The following is a 25,118-nucleotide window of genomic DNA, read 5'->3' as shown; positions in this document are numbered from 1 at the left end:
AAGATTTAAGACTTTATTTAGGGGAGTGGCCGCACAGGTCACAGGCCAAACGTCCTGGCCAGATACCTCAAAAGTCTTGCTGGCGTTTTGCCGTCTTTGGTGGTGGGGGGCAGGGGAGCGGGTCCTGGCCCCGCCCCCACTCCCACGCACTTTAGCGGGCGCGTGCCAGTGACGTCAGGGGCTCCACAGCTTCTGATTGTCTCGCCAAGGGACGCGCCGTCGAAGTGGAAGGCTTGGCTCACCGTCGCTTCCAAGTTCCTCAGTGGGCTGTGGAGGCACCCAGCTCTGGCTCTGAGGTTCGGGGTTCGGGGCCTGGGCTTGGGGTGGGGGGCCGCAGGCCGCGGCAGCCCCCGGCGCGCTCCTCCAGCTGCAGCCGCCGCAGTGGCCGGGCCCAGAGTGGCCTCCAGGGCAGCGCGAGGCCGTGGCGGTCGAGGACCAGGCGCGCGGGGTCAGGGCCGCCGGCTGCGCTGCCCAGCAGCAGGTAGTCGGTGTTGGGTCGTAGCCGCAAGCAGCCGCAGACCAGATCGGCGCGAGGCACCCAGGCGTCCTGGCTGCCGCGGGACACGGGCCGCGCCCGCTGCTTGTACACGGCCAGCACGCGCACGGCCAGCCGCTGCCACGCCGGGCCCGCGGCCTCCGACGCCAGCACCTGCGCGCGGAGAACTGCGGGGAGGGTTGCCATAAGGCCCAGGCTGGAGAGGAGTGCTCTGGGGTCGCAAGGGGCCTGACCCGGTGGGGAGAGGGGACAGGACCCCGGGGGTGGGTTCCCAGGAAGCCCCAAGGGAGGAGAGAGACCTTGAACATTGGAGGGTGAGAGCTCTGGGGGTATGGCCCTGTGTCCTGAATGGTGGACCCTGCTGGACGAGACATGGTCAAGGCAAGGAGAGCAGGGCTCTATGGAGTGTGAGATGGGGTGCCAGAATTGTGATAGGAGAGTGGGGCGATGGAGGGCTCCTCCTGTGGAGGGGAGGCCAAACGGAGGAGCCTGGGAACATGGGACATGCCATGTGGGATGCTTTGGTTGGGGTTCATCCTGGGAGCAGCAGATGCCCGAATGATCTGAGGTGTGGGGAGGGATGACTGGGGGGCCCACAGTGGGTGTGGGTGGAACAAGGCAGAAGAGGCAGGTCGGGGGTCTCAAATGTGGCAGAGTCAAAAGACGTCAGAAGCAGAGCCCTTGGAAAAAGGCTTGGGAGAGGCTCTGGGATGAATTTGGGGGCCAGAAGGAGTTCAGAACCTAGAACCTGAGGGTTGAGGTCAGACTGGTGGTGATTCAGAAACGTGATCTCTGAAGGGCTAAGGTGAGATGTGCTGTGGGCAGGACTCTGGCTCACAAGCTAAGTCTGTGGGGCGGAAGATCCCTGTGGGAGGCAGAACAAGAAGTTTCTATTGTCCAAGTCCTAGAACACCACTGGCCAGATGATGATTCTCAGGGAGGAGAGGCCTGGGGTCTAACACCATTGAGGGAAGTCACAGGTTGGTCTGGATTCAAGGGCTGGGCTGAACTCCTGAGTATCTAAGAGATCTGAGATACCCCAGGTCATAGGCCCTGAGGTCATGGGTTAGGGAACTTTGGGGGTGAGCTTCTGTGGGAGTGGGCCTACGGTTCAGAATCTGGGACCCTGACGGGTGATGCAAAGTATCTAAGATAGGCAGGACCCTCCATTCAATGGGCACCCCCTTCTCCTTTCATCCCCAGAAGGTCCCCTTTCTCCCTCAAAGATGTCCAGCTGAAGGGGGCCAAGAACATGGGGAAGGAGGAGACCTAAAAAAATAAGGAACACCCCCACTCTGCTGCCCCTGCCCCCCTTTGTCTTCTGCCCCATTAGGTCCGAGATCAGGAAGAGTCCTTTAGAGACCTCCTTCCCGTTTAAGATGAGAAAGCTGAAAGTGGAGAAGGAGGCATTCAACAGAACACCTGAGTAGCCGCCGGCCATTTTTCTCCCCGGCACTCACCGTAGTCTTGCTGACAGTACCTCCGGAGGCTCATGTGTACCCTGGTGTCCGAGACATTGCAGTAGTTTTGACACTGGGGGTCTGGGGAGGGTCAGGCCATCTGCAGTGGGCTCCCGGGGCCTGGACTGCAGCGCCCCATCCTGCCCATTCCCACGCTCCATCTTGATGGACAACTGGGGTGCCCCACCCCTTGGGATTGGGCTCAGTGGGCCACCCTTGTATCCCCATCTGGGGGCCCAAGCAGCCCATCCCTGATCGCCCTTGATCTCCGGGTTCTCCACACCAACCGGTCTTACCAGAGCTGTAAGCACTAGGGGTAGTAGCCAGGGAGGTGGTTGCCTCTGGAATTCCTGTGAGAAACCAAAGGAGAAATTTACCCTTAATGCCCCCTCCCATGCGTCCCCACCCCAACAGGTATCCAGGCATCCAGATCCCATGTCTATTCCCTTAAAACCCAGGAGTGTGCGCTCCCTTTGCCCTCCTCCTCCTAGGACCTGGAGTTGGTCCCTAGTCCCTTCTTCCTTCAGATCCCCCACCCCCTCCTCCCTCAGATCCAGGAGTCCAGGCTCCTAGCCTCCTCCTTCCCAAGACTAAGGAGACTGGAATTTGAGTCCCCATCTCCCCCAAGGGTCCAGAGTCTGACCTCCAGCCTCTAGCTTCCATCTACCAAGGACCTGGCCATCAGCATCCTTGCCCATTATAGATCCAGGATGTCCCCTTCCTGTCCCACTTAGGACTTGCAACCCTGCCCCTCGTGACTCACGCTGGCAGGGCATCCGGGGAGAGCGGCTCTGCTGGTAGCCGGGACCACAGCGGTTGCATGTGAGGCCGGTGACCCCTAACTTGCAGGGGCACTGCCCACTGGTCTGGTTGCAGATGCCTCCCGTGGCCCCGATCGGGTGACACTGGCAGGCTGCATGAGGAGAGGAACTTGGGACCCAGGCTGTCAGGGCCCCAGACGCTCCTACCTAGTCCCCCAGCCCCAGGAGTCTGGCACCACCACCTCCTTTCCCTCTAGGCCAGGCTCCAGGCCGCACTCACCCCTGCAGACCTTGCGGCTGGTGATAGGCTGGCTGGGGTCCCTCCAGAACCCCGGCCGGCAGTAGTGGCAGTGCCGCCCCGCCGTGTGGTGGCGGCACCTCTCACAAACGCCCCCACTCCGGCCACCGGACAGCCGGAAGAGCTCCGAGTTGAACCTGCAGCGTCGGGCATGCTGGTTGCAGGAGCAGGCTAGAGACAGGTCGTGACATGTGCCTCAGGCTCCCGCCTTCTGTCGCCTTCTGTCCCGGTCCCCAGCTTCCCCCCACCACCCCCACCCTCAGGAGAGGAAATAACGCATCCCTGCAATGAGGAGGTTGTCTGGGTCCCAGACCCGCCTCATTCTCATCTTTAAGGGGGGCACACTGGACTGGAGTGGGTGAGCCTGAGGGCCCAAAGTCTGTGTGAGACTGGGAGCTTAGGGAGGAGCAGCCACTCTGCTCCCGGGGGCTCGGGCTGTGGGGTCAGCCCCGCTGCATGTCTGCTCCCCACCGTGCTCCTTGCGCAAGTGACTTCTTTCTACAGCTCGGCCTCCTTCGCTGTTACAGCGTCCCTTCTGCAAGGTTTAAAGGAAACCAAAAGGATATAAAAGGCTTGCCCCAGGGCCTGTGACACAGAGCATGCGCATCTGTTCTCAGCATGTTTCATTCTCAGAGCAGCTCTGTGAGGCCCGTGCTGTCATCAACCCCAACTTACTGATACAAAAGCAGAGGCACAGAGAGGCAAAGTCATCTGCCCAAAGTAACATGGCTGGGGGCGGTCAGAGGCAGGCTCAGAACCCAGAGCTCTTGGCAACCGTGCTCCAGTGTGGCCCACCATGGCATGAGGATTGTGTGTGTGTGTGTGTGTGTGTGTGTGTGTTCCTGGGGAGCGCTGATCAGTGAGGCCTTGGCTCTCAAACCTTCCTACTTCTTAGAGTTACCAGGAAATGTTAAGAAGAAACCACACATCTTCCAGGGCACACCCCAGACCTTCAGCTGCGCCCAGGGATCTGTATTTCTAGCCAGCGTTTCTGAGTGAGGGGCCACAGGAGGGGGTTCATGGACTGCTCTTGGGAGAGGTGTAAGGAGTTTTTAACCCCTGTGGGGTTTGGGAGGCCTGGACTGGCAGGTGCCCATAACATAGGGGGACAGCTGCAGGAAAGAAATGACTCGCCTCCCTAAACCTTGGTTTCCTCACGCAGTGGGGATTTTAGCTCCTCTCTCCCTGGGTTGCTGTGGGCCGCAGTACTCTTCGGGTTATCAGTGGGAAGAATCAGGCTTTGGGTTCTTTCTGACCTGAGGGTGAAGACTTCAACTCAATTCCATCCGGAAGATTCACATGGCTGGAAGGGGTTTAGAGCACTGGGCCCCATAAAGCTGGCAGCTCGGCCACAGGACTTAGTCCCACCCTGTCCGCCCAGACTCTGCTTCGTCACAACACTGTTGGCTTCTTACCCAGGTGCAGCAGCCGGGGCCATGCTCAGCCTGGGGCAACATGGTGATCCTCAGAGGGACGGCCTCCCCAGCTCCCAGGCCCTTTCGGGGCCCAGGATGAACCAAATCCTACCCCCAGGCAATGTAAGTCTCCCCTCCTTCCCCCTCCCAAAACCCCCACCCCGCAGGGGTCTCAGATCTGGCTGGTGGGAGTGGGCCAGGGGTGGTGGGAGCAGAGGGTCCAGCAAGACCCCGATGGGAAGGAGGACAGAGTGGGGAGCCAAGGACGATGGGGCGCGCTGTAAGTTACTCTACGCAACATGGCGGGAAGAAAGAGAGCAGGGATGGGCAAAGAATTGGAGGGTGGAGAGAGGAGGGGGGTCTGTCTGTCTGTCTGTCTGTCGAGTAGATGTACTTCCCAAGGCCTCATAACTTATTCAGACCCTCTAGCCAGGCCCGCAGGCTGGCAGTGCAAGAAGGAGGGCTGTTTCTGAGGAGGGGTTGCTGGAGCAATGGGGAAGGGCCAGGCTCCAGAAGCTCGGGGTCTGGAAACACTCAGGAGCTCTGATCTACCTGCGTGGTGTAGGGGGTTGCTCGCTATGGAGGAAGTTCTGTCTCCCTGAGTCTAGACCCAGCACTGCCCCTTGCTGGCACAGAGCCTGAGGGCAAGAGATGCCTCCCCTCTGGGGGTCCCCCTTCTTCATCTGGGGATCGGTAACATTGGCAGGTACGCAGCAAGCTCTTCTTCGGTACCAGGTGCCATACCCAGCTTTATTCTAAGGACTTTATACATATCGACCCATTGGATTTGCACTACAGCCTATGAAAGAAATGCTGTCACCGTCCCTACGTTACAGTCGAGAAGGAAGTGTAGGCCCAGAGAGGTCAAGTCACTTGCCTGTGGTCGCACAGCCTGGAAGCAGAGGAGCTGGGATTTGAGCCCAGGTTGGCTGGCTCGCTGCCAAGCCCATGGGCCTGTCTGTCGCTCCAGAGAACCTAGCAAGGTTGCCCCTGACAGGAGCTTGGCAGGGACAAGCCAAGACCCCCGAGCTCTGAGCTCGGGTTTGGACCTGCCACTTCCTAGCTGTGTGTCCTTGTGCGAGGGACTTCTCCCCACCTAAACTCAGTCTCCTGGTCTGTAAAATGGACGTGATGAGAAACCCCGCCTGGTACACAGCAGGTGGTGCCTCAGTATGGACTTAACTGCTGTGGTGGGTCTGAGGAGTCAGGAAAGGTCCAACAGTCCTGTACCTGCGCTTGCTCAGGAAATGCTTTTCATAGCAGCAGCAGCTTCGCAATGGCAAGTGGGCAAGAGGCTGGAGCCTCTTATGGGGCAGCTGGAAGTCGGGGCAGCAAGGACCAGGACAGGCAGGGGGAGCGAAGGTGGGAGGCTGTAGGGCAGGGGAGGAGGGGGCGGGCTCAGGATCAGCAGGGGTGAAGCGAAGAGCCAGGAGCTTTCTGGAGGGAGACAAAACACTGCCCTGCTGGTAGGGACCAGGGACCAGCCCCTGCAGGGTGGGGGCAGGGTGGGAGTGGGTGAGGGCAGGAAGAGGGGGCCCCAGGACTCACGCAGGCAAGGGTGGGGGTGCCAGGGCGTGGCAGGCCGCCAGGGCCAGTCTCGATGGGATGGGCGGCAGCTCTCGCACCCGGGGCCGGCGGTGTGGTGGCGGCAGCGACAGCGGGGGGGCCGGGCACGGGCGGCGCAGCGGGCTGCGTGGCCATGGCATTGGCAGCGCCCCCGAACTCCAGCTGCCACCAGCCCCGCCCGGCCCCCGAACTCCACGCGGAGGTGACTGACCAGGACGCTGGATTTAGGGCCTGGCAAGGCTCGGAAGGTCACCTTCTCGGGGCCTCCCAAGGCCCCGGGCCAGGCGGGTCTGCGCCACAGCGATCTCCAGGGACCTCCTGCAGCCCAGGCAGCAGACAAGACCAGGGCCGGGGATCCTGGGGTGCAGAAGCGCAGGCTGACAGACGTCAGGAGGAAGGGGCCACCCAGGGCCAGGGTTAGACTGCCATTGCAGGTGGCCCGGGGGCTGAGGTCCGGCCCCAGGGAGAGAGCACAGGCCTGGGGACAGGAGGTCGCTATGCCAGTCAGCCGGGTCACTGGTGGGAGGCAGAAGCGCGGACGGCCACCAGGATGGTAACATGGGTCTGCGGTGGCTGCCTGGCCCAGGAGGAGCAAGAGTGCAAAGGTCATGGACATGGTCCTAGCAGAGCACGTACCTGGAGAGGAGAAGAGGGACCAGGCTGAGGGCCTCAGGCTGCCCTCATGGGTCAGTCTCCACCCCGCTCCCCCGCCCCAGGCTCTCTGAGGAACCCCCTGCATTCCACCCCCTGCCCTGCCTGAGCCCCCTCCCCGGCTGCTGCTAAGCGAGGAAAATAGTTCCATCTGGGGAGAATTACTGTTTACATAACCCAAAGGGAAAAGAACGCAAGCAAAATTGAGAATTTTGCCTGAACTAATCCGTAGCTTAACACCCCAGAGCTATCGTCAGTGTCGAGGGGTGGGGGCCCTGGGGACACGGCAGGGGTGGGGACAGATGGGGAAACCTAGAGAGACCACAAGCGGGGGAGGGGGACTTGGATACTGATGAAGCTTAGAAACGAAGAAATAGAGAAAGAGACAGAGGCACAGACAGCAAAGACAGAGAGGAAGGGAATCCAAGTCTAAGGGAAGGGCCAGGTGCAGAGAAGGAAGCGTGAGGATAGAGGACCGGATATAAGGGGAGGCCGGAAGGTCCAGATGGGTTGCGGCTGGACTCCCAGATCCACAGAGAATGGGGGGTACAGAGTCTCAGAGAGGCCGGGGCCAGGACAGACAGGCAGACCTGGGGGCTCGGAGACACACCCAAAGAGCTGGAGGAGAATGGAGGGCCTCCCTAGCTTGGCCGGTAGGGAGGTGGGGAAGCGGGGGAAGGGCTCGGCGGGGCATCAAAAGCTAGAGGCCAGGCCCCTGGCCCACGAGGATCAGAGCAGAGGCCCTTTCCCATGTGGGGCCCTAACCTTGTTCTCCACACCCAGGGCACGGAGGGGGATTATCGCCATACAACCCAGCCGCCTCCTCCTCACTGCCTCCTCCTCACTGCCACCCACCCCTAGCCTCCACCCGGCCTTAACCCTTTCCCACCCAGTTGCAAAGCCCAGAGAACTGTGTGCTAAGGAACCAGAGAGGGTCACGCAGGGGACTCGAAGACTGGATCACTCAGGAGCTGAAGAAGGGGGGTTGGGAAAGCAGATGTCTGAGTACTCCTTAGAATTCAGAGTAGGAGGACCCTATCCTTGGATTTCAGAGGACTTTCTGATAATCTCAGCCCTCCCCATTCCCGCCTATCATCCTAGGCCTCAGGGTCAGGAGAGTGGAGCCCCCACATTCTCTACCCACCCTAAGGTCCCCAGATTAGAAGGTCTAACAGAGTGGAGGTGGCAGGTGCTGGCGGGGGTGGGGGCGGAAAGAGAGGCAAGGCCAGGTGGCAGAGTGTCTGAGGGGTGCCTGAAGTCCAGACCCTGGGATGGCAGGGGCTAGGGAGGGCTTGGTGTGGAAAGCACCCCCTCCCTAGTTTTCCCCTTCTGGGACCAGCAGACCCTAATGACGAACTGCCTTAGGTTTGGGGACTTTGGAGCATTTCTGGGCCCCAGTGTCCGTGCCCCTGGCTTGCTCCCGGGAGTCTCTGAGGCATCTGGGGTTGCGGCTGGGGTCACAAACGCCCTGGGCCTGATTTCACAGCCCCCAGTATCCCCACCGTGGTTGCCAGAGACTGCCACCCCCCCACCCCTGGGCCCCGGATAATGGGCCTCACCCTCCGCCGCCCCTCCCGATGAGCCTGGTGCCATTTTGCACCCATGCGGCCCTGGCATTCGCCCTGTCCCTTAGCGCCAGCCTCGTTAAGGATCGAGCCCCCATCTCCTACCTCTCCTTTCTTGCCTGGGTGGTTCACGGGGTACCGTTTTTGGCCCTTAAACTTAGCACCTCAGCCAGCCAGGCCACAAGTCCCCCCGGCATCCCCGGGGGATCCGGAAGCCAGCCCTTGCCCATCTGGGGACCCAGATGTCCAGCCCCCAGGCGCCTACCCCTCTGGGAGCCAAAGCCCACTCCCATCCCCCCTTTAAGGAGCACAGTCTAGCTGTGCTCCCACCAGACCCATCATTAGGCCCCCATGCCTAGGCAGTGAAGGGTCCATCTGGGGCCCAGGCTCCTTTTCCCTGGCTTTTTTGCACGCACCCTGCCCTTTGTACCTGACATTGGCCAAACCTGCACCCAAGAAGAGAGTGTCCCCTGTAGTTAGCTTCTCACGTGGTGTTCTTCCCTCCTGCAGGAGCTTGGCGGTTGCGGCGGCGTGGGCTCTCAGGAGTGAGTGCCGAGTGGCTGTTGTCAGGCCCCAGGCTAGTGGGGGTTCTGGGCGGGAGCTCTGAGCAGAGCCCGCAGAATCCAACACCACCACCACTCCCCCCCACCCCCGCCCCAGTCCCTTTGCCAACGGCAGCCACACTCTCCCCACAGGGACCCCATCCAGTCACACCACCCAGGACTGTGTGGGACGTGAGGGATGTCACCCCAGGGGGGCCTGAAACCAGGCAGCCCAGAGCACGCTGGCCCAGGAGGCTCAAGACAGGTAGGATGGGACAGTGGCTCCATGGGCTTCCCGGGTCCGGGTCGGGGTCCCCACCGCCGTCACACTCAGACTCTGTCCCACCTACTCCCCACCGCTCCCAGCTACTGGAGGCTGGGCTCAGCTCACCACATGGTGGGTGGTTCAGTCCATCCCTCCCATCGGGAGGGGTAGGGGCTGATCTGCCAGGTGGTGGGACCCCCAGCCAGCCCCTCCTCCCCTCTGGATCCTCTGTCTGCTGTGGGTAAACTGAGCTTTAAGGTGAGTCGCTTTCCTTTTGGCAAGATCTGGGCGGCCATAGGAAAACCCAAAGAACTGGGCCACTTTCTAAGACATTGGGGAAGGAAGTGAGGAGGTGAGACTCCTCTGGTGTTGGAGGAAGAGAGCAGGGACCTTGAGGGGGACAGGGACAGAGCTCAAAGACAGCCTCCCCATGGCCTTAACACTTCAGTCATGAGATTTTCGTGCAAATGTGTCAACCATTACAGACCCACTGGTTTTGACTAGAAAAATAAAGCTTTCCACTCCTTCCCTCTGAGAGAAGCCCTCGGGAGCTTAGACCCAGATATGTGCTGCCGTGGCTTTGTGTATGTTTACTGGTATGTTTACTGGTTTATTGTGGTGCAGTGTGGACCCAACCCTGAGAGGAATTTGGGACCCCCCCTCCTTCTGTCAGGAGCCTGTTCTGGGGTCCGGCGCAGCCAGGACGGTCTGTGACTCTGGTTCCTGGGGACCCCCTTGCACCACCGTGGAGGGACAAGCCTGGGCAGGCGCTGGGACAGAGGCATCAGTTTTGAAATTAGGCTGTGGGGAGCAGTTGGCTGCAAGAGGGGGCATACCGGTGCCTGGGGACAGGCGGAGACAGGCACTGTGAGCCCAAGGAGCAAGGGAAGAGCAAGGCTCCCTCCCTCCTATGTACCCGCACCCCAGCAATCCCGTCCTTGTCAGGTTTACAATCTAGAGGAGAGATCGCTATGGAAAAGCAGTAAGTAATTCTGTTCTAGAGAATGGCAGAAGGTGACAGGCACTTCGGAGCAAAAGCGGGCAGGAAAGTGCGGGCAGGGCAGGGTTCTGGAGGGGACTTTTGGGCTGAGGCCTGAAAGTGGGGAGGGGAAGGCACCCAGGCATCCTCAAGATAGGAGCGACCCTATCTTGGCCAGAGAAAAGTCCAGAAGGTTTGGGTCTCCCTTTATTTTCCTCCCCTCCTGGGGACAAGAAGTTTCTTAAGCTAATGTGACCTGGAGGGAGGCTTCTTTCTCACTCTTGTTTTTTTCTGCAGCCTGAGCTGCTTGAGGCAATTACCCCCAAAGGTACCTTGGGAGATGCTGTGGGGGGAAGGGCAGAAGCAGCGGCAGGGGCAGGAGCTGAGCAGAAAGAATTCTCCAAATTGGGAAAGAAACTTTTTTTGCGGGGGGGGGGGGCGCTCCTCCAGGATTGGGCACCTTCCCCCTCGCAGCGCCCCAGAGAGAAGGAAGCAGGATCTCCCTGGGGCACAGTTCTGTGGTGGCTCAGCCAGGTGGGACCCACAGCTCTGGGCTTTCAGAGGTCTTTCATCCCTACCTCAGTGGCCCAGAAATAAGAGGTTCCAGGAGGCAGGGCAGATCATGCTCTGCGTATAACTGGACAGAGAGCGTGCATCTGAGAGCTCTCCCTCCGGAAGACTTGAAAAATCGAGGACAGCAACGGAGAGCACAGATTTCTGAGGTTCAGATCCATTGCTCCCTCTTTCCTAGCTGTGTGACTTCCGGCAGGTTTCTTAACCTCTCTGTGCCTCAGCGTTCTCATCTGTCAAATAACTCTAACAATGCGCCTTCCCCAGGGGAAACCATGAGGTCTAGATGAGTGAAGACAGGCCCGCAGACTCATACCTGAAACTTTTGGACCAGACAGGGTTCAGAAACTCGCCATCGGCCCCATGGCGGGGTGCGGGGTCTGGGCAGCATCCCATAATTGAACGTTAACGGTTTGTGCAGCAGAACACACGGGCATCACATTAAGTCTAGTCCACAAGGAGCCGCAGGTCGCTTCAGGCCCCATTTTGTCCCCACAGGAGTTCAGTTCAGATGGGGGTTGGCCACCAGTCTTCAGGAAGGTGGTAGGTAAGGAATCACTGCCTGGGGTCCGGGGCCGCAGCCCAGATGTACTGGTTTTCTGGGACTTTTCTGACAAGAAGCCAGGAGAGGGCACTCTTGAGACTCAAGGACAGAAGGTGACAGCCTAACGAACTAGCAGCCGGATTTGCAGAGCCTAGCTGGGAGTGAAAACATGGGATTCCTTATTTGGATGTACTGATAATTTCTACCTAGTGAGAGCAGAGTATTAAACCAAGTGCAGGCCCCCATTTTTTTTTTTTTAAAGTAAACTCTACCCTCAGCATGTGGCTCAAACTTGCAACCCCGAGATCAGAAGCCGCCTGTTCAGTTGACAGCCAGCCGGGTGAAGCGTAGGTCCTCGTGAGTGCAGGCCTTGGACAACTGCCCAGTTGCGCACCAGGGAGGCCCTGGGCAGTGGGTACATTGGTCCTGAGTCGCTGCTTCTTCTCCAGTGGCCCAGGCTCCAGTCCCTGCTCAGCTCACCTGCTCTGGCTTTGGGACCTGGACAGCCTTGAAAGCTGGCCCCCAGCGGGACCTGAGCTGAGCAGACAGCGTGATGAGGATTGGGACAGAGCAGTCACCAGCCCAGAGAGAAGAGGGGCTCGTTTTTTGGCAACAAAAGCAGCGGGCAGGGCATTTATGGTACCCCGCCAGGGAAGGGCAGGTGATGTCCTACTTTAGCCCTCCTGTGGAAGAGCCAGCCGACCTCGCTGGGGACCCACATTAAACAAGGGACATTTGAGGAGGGCCCATAAGTGTTCAGATTTCCCAAAGGGTCAGATTACTAAAGTCAGGAGCCCTGGAATATTGGAGCAGGAAGAGGAGAGCTGAGGCAAGGCCCACAGAAACCTGCCATTTAATGAGGCTGGCCGGAGGGAGTAGTGGGGCTCCTGGAGAGGGGTGGGGCAGAAGGCAGAGCAGGAAGAGTGGGGGTCCTGCCACCCAGTGCTTCCTTCTGCCCGGGCCCACAAGACCCCCAAGCTGCAGCCATGGGGAAACCACAGGTAAAGGGAGGAGCAGAAAGCGGGTCAGGACATACTGGACGCCCCTGGACTTGCTTGGAGGAGTTGAGCACAGGAATGTATGATTTGGGGGTGAACAGGACTCGGGTGGCCCTAGCTGTCGCTCCTGACCACTTCCCGTTTCCCCTTTGCTCCCTTCCCCTACCCCAGCCATCCTGGGATTCCGGGCCACCTGCCCTTCTGTCTTCACCATCTACTTCCTCTTCATCCTCTTGGTGGTGTCCACCATCTTCCACTGCCACCGCCGCCTGGCCCTGGTGCCCGCCCCCTGGGCCTCAGGCCACGTGGTCCTGCTCCCTGGACCCCTGCCCCCAGGGGGCATGTTCACCATCAGGGCCAAAGGCCGCCTGGGGAACCAGATGGGCGAGTACGCCACCCTGTACGCCCTGGCCAAGATGAACGGGCGGCCGGCCTTCATCCCGGCCGAGATGCACAGCACGCTGGCCCCCATCTTCCGGATCAGCCTCCCGGTCCTGCACGGCAGCACGGCCGGCCGCATCCCCTGGCAGAACTACCACCTGAACGACTGGATGGAGGAGCGCTACCGCCACATCCCCGGGGAGTACGTGCGCCTCACCGGCTACCCCTGCTCCTGGACCTTCTACCACCACCTGCGAGACGAGATCCTGCAGGAGTTCACCTTGCACGACCACGTGCGGGAGGACGCCCAGAAGTTTCTAAGGGGCCTGCAAGCCAAGGGGGCCCGGCGGGTGACCTTCGTGGGCGTCCACGTGCGCCGAGGGGACTACGTTCGCATCATGCCGCAGGTGTGGAAGGGTGTGGTCGCCGACCGGGACTACCTGCGCCAGGCCCTGGCCTGGTTCCGGGCCCGCCACCGCTCCCCGGTCTTCGTGGTCACCAGCGATGACATGGCCTGGTGTCGGCAAAACATTGACGCCTCCCGGGGGGATGTGGTGTTCGCAGGCAATGGCCTTCAGGGCTCCCCCGCCAGGGACTTCGCGCTGCTCACTCAGTGTAACCACAGCGTTATCACCGTGGGCACGTTCGGGATCTGGGCTGCCTACCTAGTGGGCGGGGACACCATCTACCTGGCCAATTTTACCCTGCCCGGCTCCCCCTTTCGCTGGATCTTCAAGCCCCAAGCAGCCTTCCTGCCAGAGTGGGTGGGCATCGCCGCTGACCTGGGTGGGGCCAAAGAGAACTCCAGGCCCTGAGGCCTCCCAGCTGGGCGACCTGGAACTAGTAACTTAACCTCTCTGGGCCTTGCCGAGCGGACCTAATCCAGAACTTCCCTCCGAGGCTCTTGCCACAAGTTCATTTAGTGTCGTGGGAAGGCCCCAGAAGTGCCCGCCACACACAGGAGTGTGGGTTGGTGCACCCCGAACTTTCCAGAGGGTTTAACGTGGAAACCTATTTTTCGCCCTCTCCTTGTCCGTGGCTTTGGGAGTTAAGTCCAATGCCCCTGCCTCCTGGGAGGGTTCAGTGAAGCCTTTCCTCCCCTCCAGTCAAGGAGAGCCAGCCAAGTGTCAGGTTTGGGGTTTCATAGGGGCCTTAATGTAGAAGGGAGGAACCCACAATTTGAGAGGATGAATCTCGGGGAGGTGCCCTTGGTGGGGAGGTGAGGTCCCTGGAAATGGGGGTGCACGTGGGACTCAGGAAGGACTCCACACCACTCTGCCCAAGGCAGCAAAGACTCCCAGAGTGTAAGGTCCTAGGAGTGGCTGGTGGAACCCAGGGGTCCCAAAAGACAAAAGTCCGGTCATGTCAGCAGCCAGCTGCAGGCAGATGGCCTCACCCCTTGGCACTGCCTAGGCCCCCAGGGCACAGAGTCCCTCTAAGAAACCCCTGTGTGGATGAGAGTTGGACCAGGGGATCACGATTCGGGCTTTCCTGTGTTCAGTGCATTTGGCTTTATGGATATACCGGTATCTTTCTTGTAATACTCCTTTTTGGATATTTAAAAAAAAAAAAAAAACTTCTTTGTTTTTAAAGATTTTATTTATTTGTCAGAATGAGAGAGCACAAGGAGGGAGAGTGGCACGGGAGGCGGTTGGGGAGAAGCAGGCTCCCCGCTGAGCAGGGACCCCCCCCCCCCCAACGCAGGACTCAATCCCAGAACCCTGGGACTATGACCTGAGCCGAAGGCAGACCTTACACCGGCTGAGCCAGCTAAGCGCACGCCCCTCCAAAATCTTAGCATACAGTCATTTACGCTCATGGAAAATTGTCACTGAGCATGAGCAAGCACTCTTGTTTCGAGAACATTTCTGACCCATCCCTTTCCAGTCTTACACGCTTTCCAAGTGTCTTCCTTATGCCCATTTCCTGGCATGCTTCTGAGGTCCAGCACCTTTGTTTCAACCTATCAGTAATGTTGTATCTCCCCAAAGTCATTTTGACCCCAGTTTACTTCCTGAAGTCCTGATGGAGTCAGCATGGTCTGGGGCTGAGGGTAGGGGGGATCCTGGAGAAAGCACCAGAAGGGTCTGGAAGGAAAGGGAGGGGAGCTGGGAGGAAGGTTCTATTTAGCTGGATGGTCCGGTCCTTGTGACATGGGACAGCGTAAGCCTTCTGACAGCGGCTGGATGCCTCCCTAGCGAGAAATCCAAGAGACCAAGGTGGAAACCGCCATGCCTTCAGGGCCGAGCCTGCCTCGGTCACACATGGTCACGTCTGTCATATCCTATACATCACCCAGAACAGCCCTGGTTCACTGTGGGAGGGAACACACCAGGGCATGCACACAGGGAGTGCACAGGGTGAGGGCGGGGGGGGGGGGTCCCAGGGGCCACCAAAACAAGGTACCACCATGGAGGGCTTAAACCACAGACATTGATTGCCTGATGCCTCTGGGGGCTGGAAATCAGAATCATAGTCGGGAGTGTTGGTCCCTTCTGAGGGGGTAAGGGAGACTCTGTTCCCATGCCCTCTCCTGGCTTGCGATGACCATTGTCTCCTCCTCTTTTTAGGACACCAGTCATCCAGGATTCTGGTCCCCACTTAACGCCCTCATTTTAATGTCATTGTCTCCCTAAAGATCCTGTCTCCAAATAAGGTCACATTCTGGGGGGCTGGGGGTTAGGACCTCCACATCGCATTTTTGTGGGAGGCACAAGCCTAGAATCAGACTGGCTTTACTTCCCTTCTGCTTCTCCTCCCTCCTCTCAGGGCCATCTCAGGCCCCTGTGACCAAGGGCTGAACTTTCCCCTACTTCACTTTAGTTCCAGAAACCCTCACCCTGCTTTAGTAACAGGAATCCCCACCCTGCTTTAGTAATAGGAACCCATAAATACCCCTGCCTTGACTAAGCTCGGGGTCCAAGTCCCTACTCCGCTGCATCGGGTATACTTGAGCCCAAGCTTAAGCTTGTTAAATAAACCCTCATGTGATGGCATCAGTATTGGCTCCTTGGTGGTCTCTCGGACATAAAAACTCGGGCATAACATTTGGAGGTTCCACCGAGATCTGAGAGACCCCAGGACTCCGACCCGAAGGGTCCTGCACCAGCTGGTGAGTGCACTTGTTTGTTTGTTTTTATATCTATTTGCATACTTTGGGAGCTCCACTCTGCATTTTTTTTACCTGTAGGAATTCCAATCTGAGTATCTGGAGTTGACATTGGCTCAAGCGGACATTTGGCGGGCCGTCAACTGGGGTGTCTTGGGAGACGTCTCTTTGCCCCCATCTGGAGACTCGGCTTCCGTTGCGGAAGGCCCGTGTCTGGAGGCTCAGCTGCTGGTGCGGTCAGGCCTGAAGGACGAGGTCCTCATCTGTGAAGAGAGCCGGCTGCTGTTACGGCCGGATTCTCCCTTAACATCCTTCCAGTTTTGTCTTCACGGCCGCGCTGGATCGTTTGTCTTTGTGAGTGCGTTCTTGTTAATTGTCGTAAGTGTATTTGTCTTGTTGTGGGCTGAGGACGTGAGGGGACAGACGACCCGTCTGTCTCTGATGATTGACCACTTCTCAGACATTAGGGAAAGAGCTCATAACCTGAGCACGGACATATGAAAGGGAAAGTTTCTGACTTTCTGCATATCTGAATGGCCATCCTTTAATGTTGGGTGACCCCAGGAGGGCTGCTGGGTCTGCCGTTGTCTTTGTCCTGTCTTTTTGTTGTCTGTTGCGCTGTTGTTGTGGTTGGAGAAATGAGACAAGCAGAGAGTGAGGGGACTCTGACTCGTCTCCCCATTCCTCCTAATAGAGGTGGGCTTCTCCCTCACTCATTTCGTGTGTTTAGGGCTATAACTGCAGCCAACTGGGGTTAGTCTAAGAGACAGAGACTTTAAGGAATATTCCCAAGCAGCGGCTGAAACTACCTTTGTTTGGGGGAAGTTCCTTGCGGTCTCTGGCAGGACCGGGACTGCCTAGCCCCTCCCCCTTGCTGGCGGGAAAGCAGGGCCTCTAAAGTGGAGTGGGCCCAGGTGGAACGTGGAATCTATGAGCAAAGAGATAATTAAACTGATGGTTAATTGTCTGTCTCAAAGTTTTAATGGGTAATTGTTAAAGTAGCTTTCAAGGTCATTGGTAACCTGAAAGGTTAAAGTTTTGCTTGGATGACAAATGGAATTAAATTTCTTAGACATCTAGGTATTTTCCAGATAGGATAAAGAGCTAAAGCATTGAGTACTGAACGTAGGTTTGTGTTTTTGACTTCTTACAGCAAAGAAAATAAGAATATTCAAGTCCGGGGGCGCCTGGGTGGCTCAGTGGGTTAAAGCCTCTGCCTTCGGCTAAGGTCATGATCCCGGGGTCCTGGGATCGAGCCCCACATCAGGCTCTCTGCTCAGCAGGGAGTCTGCTTCCTCCTTTCTCCGCCAGTCTCTCTGCCTACTTGTGGTCTCAGTCTGTCAAATAAATAAACAAAATCTTAAAAAAAAAAAAAAAAAGAAGAATATTTAAGTCTGTTGGTAAACATGTTTTGTGCTTAACTGATTCATAAATTGGCATCTAAAGAATTCTGTTGTAACCGTTCACAATTGGTTAATAACGGACTAGAGGTTAAGGTGTTTCTAAAAGTACAAAATTCCACTAACTGTAAGACTGATGGAAATAAAGGAAGCAACTATGTATGTAGGAAAGTAGGAGATATGTAAGAAAGATTTAAGGAATGGGAATACATTTTGTTGAAGGGAAGGGAAGGTAATTTTGTCCTAAATGAGATGGTTGTTTGGAAGGAAATGGCTTGGGACAAAACCTGGATGCAAAAGAAAGTTGTAGAAGGTTTGCAAAGGGAAATCTTTGGAATGGAATTTAAGATGGCCAGGGGGGAATAAGATTGAAATGAATGGGTTTTAAAGGTCCATTGGTATAAGACTGAAATTCTCTCTATTTAAAAGGACAAAGTTTTTTTAGATTAATTGATCTGCTGTTAAGAAAATGTAAATGGTTTTCTCTTTGCCCACCCAAAATTGTAAATGAGATCTCTTTGACTCATAAGGTTTTTCCTTGATATGCTAAGTTACTCAGGGAGTACTGCTAAACCAATGATAAACCTTGGATTACATTTGGGTAAATTCTGTAACTACTCTAGAGATTCTATGCATTTCCTAAAGTTTTAATGATTTGATAGATCATCACTTGATATTGTAATTATAGAAGTGTTATGTGTCACAGAAATAACCCATTTCCTTGCCAGCTAAATTGTAAACTCTGGTCTCATCAGCTCTAACCATATCCATTCTGAGTTTTTGTCATTTATAATTGTTTTAATTCTCTTGTAAAATAAGTTTTATCTTAAAGGAGAGTCATAAAAAGGACTTTCAGGACAGCACAGGTATTCAATATCTTTAAGATCAGAACTGAAATGGGTAAGAATTTCCAAAACTAACTAAAGCTGCATTCAAACTAAACTAGAATTAGTAACATGGGACTAAATAAACTAAAAGTTATAGTGTTGTGTCTCTCTATTTTTTTTTTTTTTTAAGATTTTGTTTATTTATTTGACAGAGAGAGATCACAAGCAGGCAGAGAGGCAGGCAGAGAGAGAGGAGGAAGCAGGCTCCACGCTGAGCAGAGAGCCCAACTTGGGGCTTGATCCCAGGACCCTGGGATCATGACTTGAGCTGAAGGCAGAGGCTTTAACCCACTGAGCCACCCAGGTGCCCCTAGTGTTGTGTCTCTTAATGTTTGTCTTATTTTAAACATTGCTGGTTCTCTAATGTTTGCTCTTCCGGACTAGGGAAATTTTTTTCTTAAGATGTCTGTGACTTAGAGAAATGTGAAAATATACATTTGTAAACAAATCAAAGCATCATTCAACTTTTCTATCTGAACCCCCTGAAATCAAAAGGTCTCAGCCAAGTGTTCGTTCTTCCGTGGCAATCAGTCATTTGCATAATTTCAATAAGAATCTGTTCTCCTTGTAACAGGACACCATTGGAAACACTGGTTATTCTACTAAGGCTTTGACTGGAATGTCATATTTGAAAAGACTCAGGTATGACCAGACAGCTTAAAGGAACTAAGGTTGACTTTATAAAACCTGGAGATGTAAAACCCTTTGGAACTGTTGGCCTGATACCTTGCTTACAGAGTTCCCAGCAGCCTCACCAGGTGAGTAAAGGATGTCACTCTCTGGCAGGTGGGAGACTCAGGATACTTTGGGAACCTGAGGAAGAAGAGGAATTCGCCCAAATCGACAGGTATTACAGGCATGTCTGAACTATATGGCTTGGCTTCTGGCCTGGAGAAGCTACTAAAAGTTCAACCTAGAGATGCCTTTTGAGAAGTTCCTGCAAAACATGGGGCACCTGGGTGGCTCAGTGGGTTAAGCCGCTGCCTTCAGTTCAGGTCATGATCTCAGGGTCCTGGGATCGAGCCCCACATCGGGCTTTCTGCTCAGCCGGTAGCCTGCTTCCCTTCCTCTCTTTCTGCCCGCCTCTCTGCCTACTTGTGATCTCTCACTGTCAAATAAATAAATAAAATATTTTAATTAAAAAAAAAAAGAAGAAGTTCCTGCAAAACAGATTCTAGAAGATCTATAAGATCACTCACTGTTCTTGCTGAGCTTCTGTAAGTATTTAGGCCAAGTTTGTTAAAACTGGACTTGTTCTTCAAATGAATTAGTCCTGATTTGGCTATCTCTGGAAATGAGGGTTATTTTTTTAAAATATTTTATTTATTTATTTGACAGAGAGAGAGAGAGAGAGAGAGAGATCACAAGTAGGCAGAGAGGCAGGCAGAGAGAGAGGAGGAAGGCTCCCCACCGAGCAGAGAGCCCGATGCGGGGCTCAATCCCAGGACCCCAAGATCATGACCCGAGCCGATGGCAGAGGCTCAACCCACTGAGCCACCTAGGCATCCTGAAATGAGGGTTATTTTAGAGAAAAATTATGTTTTAATAACACACCTGTATGGGTGTTAAATTCTAAAGTTGATTATTTTTAAATGTTTGTTTGCCTAAGCTAGACAACTTGAGGTAAACTTCAGAGAAGTTAGACGATCTTGCTTTTGCCAGTCAGTCAGCCCCAGATATAAGGAGCATTTCGGGAATTACAAACAGCCTTGCTGAGTGCCCCAGCACTGGCCATCCCAGATGTTACCAAGCCCTTCCACTTGTATGTGGATAAAGAAGCAGGCGTGGCCAAAGGAGTTGTGACTCAGACTCTGGGGCCTTGACAAAGACCAGAAGCCTATTTTAGCAGGAAACTCGGTCCAGTAGCGGCTGGGTTTCCCCTTGCCTCCGCGTAATTGCTGCCACGGCCTTCCTGGTCAAGGATGCAAGCAAATTGACTTTGGGTCAACATCTCATCTTGACCACCACCCACGCTATGGAGGGCCTTCTCCGACTCCACCGGACCGGTGGGTGACAAACGCTGGAGTGACGGGGTATCAGGCCTCCTCCTCAACGATGACTGATCGGTCTGTACTCCAGTCACTGCGGCATTACAGTCTGTCTAGCCCATGCAGGGATCCTAACTGCCCACACTTGAGATGGAGACGGAACTGGAACCACATCCTTACCAACCTGGGGACTTGGTTTGGATGCGTTGCCGCCAAGTGGAAAACTTGGAGCCTCGCTGGAAGGGACCCTACAGCGTGATCCTGACCACTCCCACCGCTCTCAAGGTCGACGGGATGACTCCCTGGGTCCTCTACACCCGTGTCCGGCCAGCTGACCCGCGCGCCGTTCTCAAGGACTTCGTCCCAGAATGGAAAAGTCAGCCCAACAAGGACAATCCCCTAAAGCGAAGATGGCACCATTCTCACCCCACTAATGTTGCTTACTTTTGTCAAAGACAGAGTCAGTACAGTTTAGCTCATGGTGCTCAGACAGCAATACCAACCACCGGACCTTGTTGCTGAGACCAGCCTGGACCCATGATTGGGTCCTTCCTTAGGTTCCTCTGAGAGGGGGAAATGTGGAGGCCCAGAAAAATTGAGGCCATCCCACCTCAGGCTTAGCCTTAGCCTAAGTACAGCCATCTTAGCTTTGGCAGCCATCTCCGGCCCCTGGGACCAAGGGCTGAGCTTTCCCCTACTTCACTTTAGTTCCAGAAGCCCTCACCCTGCTTTAGTAACAGGAATCCCCACCCTGCTTTAGTAATAGGAACCCATAAATACCCCTGCCTTGACTAAGCTCGGGGTCCAAGTCCCTACTCCGTTGTGTTGGGTATACTCGGACCCAAGCTTAAGCTTGTTAAATAAACCCTCATGTGATGGCATCAGTGTTGGCTCCTTGGTGGTCTCTGGGATGCCAAAACACGGGCATAACAAGGGTAATTTACCTGAGTCAGGATCTTTTCCCAAATTGTCCCTTTCAGAGAGACTCAAGCCGGAAGGGTAGAGGAACCTGAGCCATGACCTCTGGCCCTCTGCCAATTGCAACAGTATCAAAGCACAGAAGGAAAGGGCAACTGTATCTCACGTTTCAACAAAATACTCCCGTGCCAGATCTCTCCCCAGGCCCTACCTCCCTGACCCCGCCCCCCTCCTCCCCATCTCTCCAACTTCCTCCACCCTGCTCTGGCCTCTGGGAGCCTGGCAGGAGAAGACTCGGAAGATCCATCCTCCCAGACGCTCTCCTGCATTACCTCCCGGGGAGGTGCCCACCAGGAACCTGCCCTTCAGGTGCACAGAGCAGGTGCCACTGGCTTCCGGGAGCGGGGTGGGGTAGAGCAATAAGACCATAGTTCATTCTGTTTAATCTCAAGGCAAAAAGGAACCCAACTCTGTTCCTGGTGTTTAAAGGGCCTTGTTTGGAAGAGGAAGTGAATGACTCCTTTATTTCATGAAGGCCAAAGCAGAAATTGGCCTGCTGTCAATCATAAACTGAGCTAACCATAGACCACGCTAAATCAGTCACAAATATTTACTGAGCTCTGCCCTGAGCTCAAAGACCTCCTCCTTGTCCTCGCCACAGGGGACAGAAGGAAGCCCGGGACAGGAATGCCTTCGCCCTGTATTCCAGACCATAATGGAGCACACCATGTGTGTCTGTTACTGGTGGAGTTGTGTCCCCCAGAAAGACGGGTGGAAATCCTAATGCCCCGGGACTGCGGCATGTGTCCTTGTTTGGACATTAGAGTCTTGGCAGGTGAATTGTTATGATGAGGTCACGGTGGGGTAGGGTGGGCCTCGCCTCCCACGTGGCAGGTGACATGGATCCTCCAGGGGCATGCGCCCTGGGATGACGGGTGGAGACCGGCTTCCAGCGGAGACCAGGCTGGGAGGGATCATTTCTTTAGTACTGCTTGAAGGCTCGCAGTTTGCATCATTGTTACAGCAGACTCGGAGCACTGATACAGTTTCATGTCCGTTGAATGGCTTGGCCAAGTGCTGAGCTCCTGCCAAGCCTCTCACTTAGCACACCAGCAGATTAGAGACACAGGCTGCTGTGTTCCTGGTCAGATAGGGAACCCAGTGGCCAGCAAAGGGGAAAACACTAGGTGTGAATCTGGGAAGCCGTGGAAGCTATCGGGGCACACCCCACAGGTGACCCAGCAGCCCCATCCACCCCGCTTGTGGTTAATAAGTCTCCCCAAACTCTCAGAGGCCAGAGAGATCTTTCCAGAAGAAACTCAGTCTCATCAACCAAATGCCTCTCCCCGAATTGAGCCAACCGAGCTGGGGATCTAGGCACCTTGGGTCATGACCAGGCATTAAGCCCAACTAGAAACAGACTCCCCGGCCATATGCCCTGTGGCCGCCTTGGACTGGAAGGCAAAGAGCCAGGGAGGTGGTGTTTACTGAGTAAGGTTTGTTTCTCAGCTCAGGGGATGTCTCTTAGGGGATGTCCCTAAGCCCAACACAGAACACGCGTTGCACAGTGGCTCAGAGAAGACCCAAAGCTCCGTGACTAAGTGCGCACGTTGGCCCCAGGCTGAGGCTGGCAGGCTCCCCCTTTGCTCCTGCTGTGTGACTCTGGGGAAATGACTTCCCCTCTCTGAGGATTAAAACAGGACCGACCCAGCTGATGAACCACACACTGTCCGAAACATCCAGAAAAGGCAGAGCCACAGGGATGGAAGAAAGCAGACTGGTGGGCGCCTAGCTAGTGAGCACTTATGGGTTCCAGCTTGCTTTTTTAGGGTGGGGGAAGATGATGATGTTCCTCAATGTGGAGATGAGTGCCCACCTCTGTAGCTACTCCGGTTTATAAGACACAGATCAGCAGGCCACCATCCACCTCCCAATTGAATACTTCAAGCGATTCATACACTTGACATTTTATAGTAAGTGAATTCTATCTCCACCAACTATTATAAAAAATAAACCATGCCCAACACATAGACACACTGTCAGCAGCATTAGCTATTATCACACGCAAAGCAAAGGGCGCTGTTATGCATGGGCACTGGGGAGGGGCCCCATGGATTTATTTCCACTTTTGCTTGAGGGTATGCTGCTGGAGGTTGAAAGGAAAAAAAGGGGGGGGGCGGTTTTGAGACCATCAGGGAAATCATTTGATTGGGTTTTATATGTTGTTCAGAGACTATTTAATTTTTTTTAATTTTTAAAAAAGATTTTATTTATTTATTTGACAGAGATCACAAGCAGGCAGAGAGGCAGGCACAGAGAGAGAGGAGGAAGCAGGCTCCCTGATGAGCAGAGAGCCTGATGCGGGGCTCGATCCCAGGACCCTGGGATCATGACCTGAGCCGAAGGCAGAGGCTTTGACCCACTGAGCCACCCAGGCGTCCCTATTTTTTTTTATTTATTATTTTTTTAAGATTTTATTTATTTATTTGACAGACAGAGATTACAAGTAGGCAGAGAGGCAGGCAGAGAGAGAGGAGGAAGCAGGCTTGCCACTGAGCAGAGAGCCCGATGTGGGGTTTGATCTGAGGATCCTGGGATCATGACCTGAGCCGAAGGCAGAGGCTTTAACCCACTGAGCCACCCAGGCGCCCCTCCCTATTTTTTTTTAATTAAAAAAATTTTTTTTTAATTTTTAACGTTTTTAAAAAAGATTTTAATTATTTATTTGAGATTCCAAGAGAGAAAGAGAGAGAAAGCACAAGTGGAGGGGCAAGGATCAGAGAGAGGAGGAAGCAGGACCCCCACTGAGCAGGGACCCCCCCCCCACCATGTAGGACTCGATTCCAGGACCCTGAGATCATGACCTAAGCCAAAGGCAGACGCTTCACCGACTGAGCCACCCACACGTCCCGAGATGATTTAATTTTAGGGCTAGTGACAACGTGGGGTTTGCTATACATTTTTAAATATTCTTCTTTTTTTAAAGATTTTATTTATTTATTTATTTGACACACACACACACACACAGAGAACACAAGCAAGGGGAACAGCAGGCAGGGGCAGAGGGAGAACCAGACCCCCCCATCGATCAGCGAGCCCAATGAGGGACTCGATTCTTCTGAGAACTTGCGACATGGCCTGAACGGAAGCCATGCAGGCGCCCCCATTTTTCAGTATTCTTATTGGTCAGAGGAACACACTGAAATGTGTCCAGATTGAGTGAGAAGGCAAAGGACAGAGCAAGCCGGACTGGCAACAAGTTGAAAATCGAGCGATGGGTGTATGGGGCTTTGTTGTACCAGTCTGTCTACTTCTGAGCAAGCTGCTGAATTCAAATTCCACAGTACATTTTAAGGAAATTCACCAACGCCCTTTTTTGTGCCCAGGGACAAGCTTAGGGGTGGCCCGGCCCTGGTTTCCACCCCAGAGGGCTCCCAATCTGATGGCAGAAGCCATAGGTAACCTTCATGGTTATGTCCATTCCTCCCCCCCTCCCTTCTTTCCTTCCTTCCCTCCTTCTTTCCAGAGCACTGCCCTCTGCCAGGAAACATTCTAGACAGTGGAGACCCAGTAATGAGCAAAAAAATGGACATGCTTCTGGCTCTCAGGGACCCGTCACCTTAATGGGAAGTGTTTCAGATAGCTAATGCTATGTAACAAGCCATCCCCAAATATCATGGCTCTAAGTGCAGAATTGATGATTTCTCCCAATTATGGGGATTGACTTGGTGGTTCCTGTCTCTGTGCGGGGTGGGAGGTCTCTAATGCATGGGGCTCAGCATGGGGCTTGGCTGGGATGGTCAGGCATACTCCCTGTGGGTTCTCTACCGCAGACAGGCTGCACTTCCTCTAGGCACACTGGCTGGACTCCGAGAGGACATGGACCAGTGTTCATGGAGATGGAGCGAGGCTTGAGTGGGACCTTGTACTGGGTTTCATTTTTGACTCTTGGCAGATACAGCAATTTTTCTTTTCTTTTCTTTCTTTCTTTCTTTCTTTTTTTTTGCAAATTGAAGATTTGTGGCAACCCTGTGTCAAGCAAATTTCTAGGCATCATTTTTCCAACAGCATTTGCTCACTTGCTGTCTCAGTGTCTCATTTTGGTAACTCTAGAGATATTTCAAACTTTCTCATTACTACTATATTTCTGTTGGTGATCTGCGATCAGTGATTACAACTCACTAAGAGCTCAGATGGTGGCCAGCCTTTTCTGGCCATAAAGTATTTTCTTTTAAAGATTTTATTTATTTAACAGAGAGAGAGAGAGAGAGAGATCACAAGCAGGCAGAGGGGCAGGCAGAGAGAGGGGTTGAAGCAGGCTCCCC

The 25,118-nt window shown here is 54.7% G+C and overlaps 1 protein-coding gene across 1 annotated transcript; it reads left to right on the top strand.

Moving 5' to 3' along the window:
- The first annotated feature begins 220 nt into the window (after positions 1 to 220).
- Positions 221 to 14,453, top strand: LOC131818708 (galactoside 2-alpha-L-fucosyltransferase SEC1-like). The gene is made up of 4 exons (XM_059153346.1): positions 221 to 296; positions 4,435 to 4,553; positions 8,908 to 9,019; positions 12,282 to 14,453. The coding sequence occupies exons 2-4, from the start codon at positions 4,452 to 4,454 to the stop codon at positions 13,304 to 13,306; spliced, it is 1,239 nt and encodes a 412-aa protein (XP_059009329.1). The 5' UTR covers positions 221 to 296; positions 4,435 to 4,451; the 3' UTR covers positions 13,307 to 14,453.
- Positions 14,454 to 25,118: the final 10,665 nt, after the last annotated feature.

This window comes from Mustela lutreola, chromosome 16 (genome assembly GCF_030435805.1).
Source record: "Mustela lutreola isolate mMusLut2 chromosome 16, mMusLut2.pri, whole genome shotgun sequence".
In the NCBI taxonomy this organism is placed as follows: domain Eukaryota; kingdom Metazoa; phylum Chordata; class Mammalia; order Carnivora; family Mustelidae; genus Mustela; species Mustela lutreola.
This window is presented reverse-complemented; position numbering and strand designations above follow the sequence as displayed.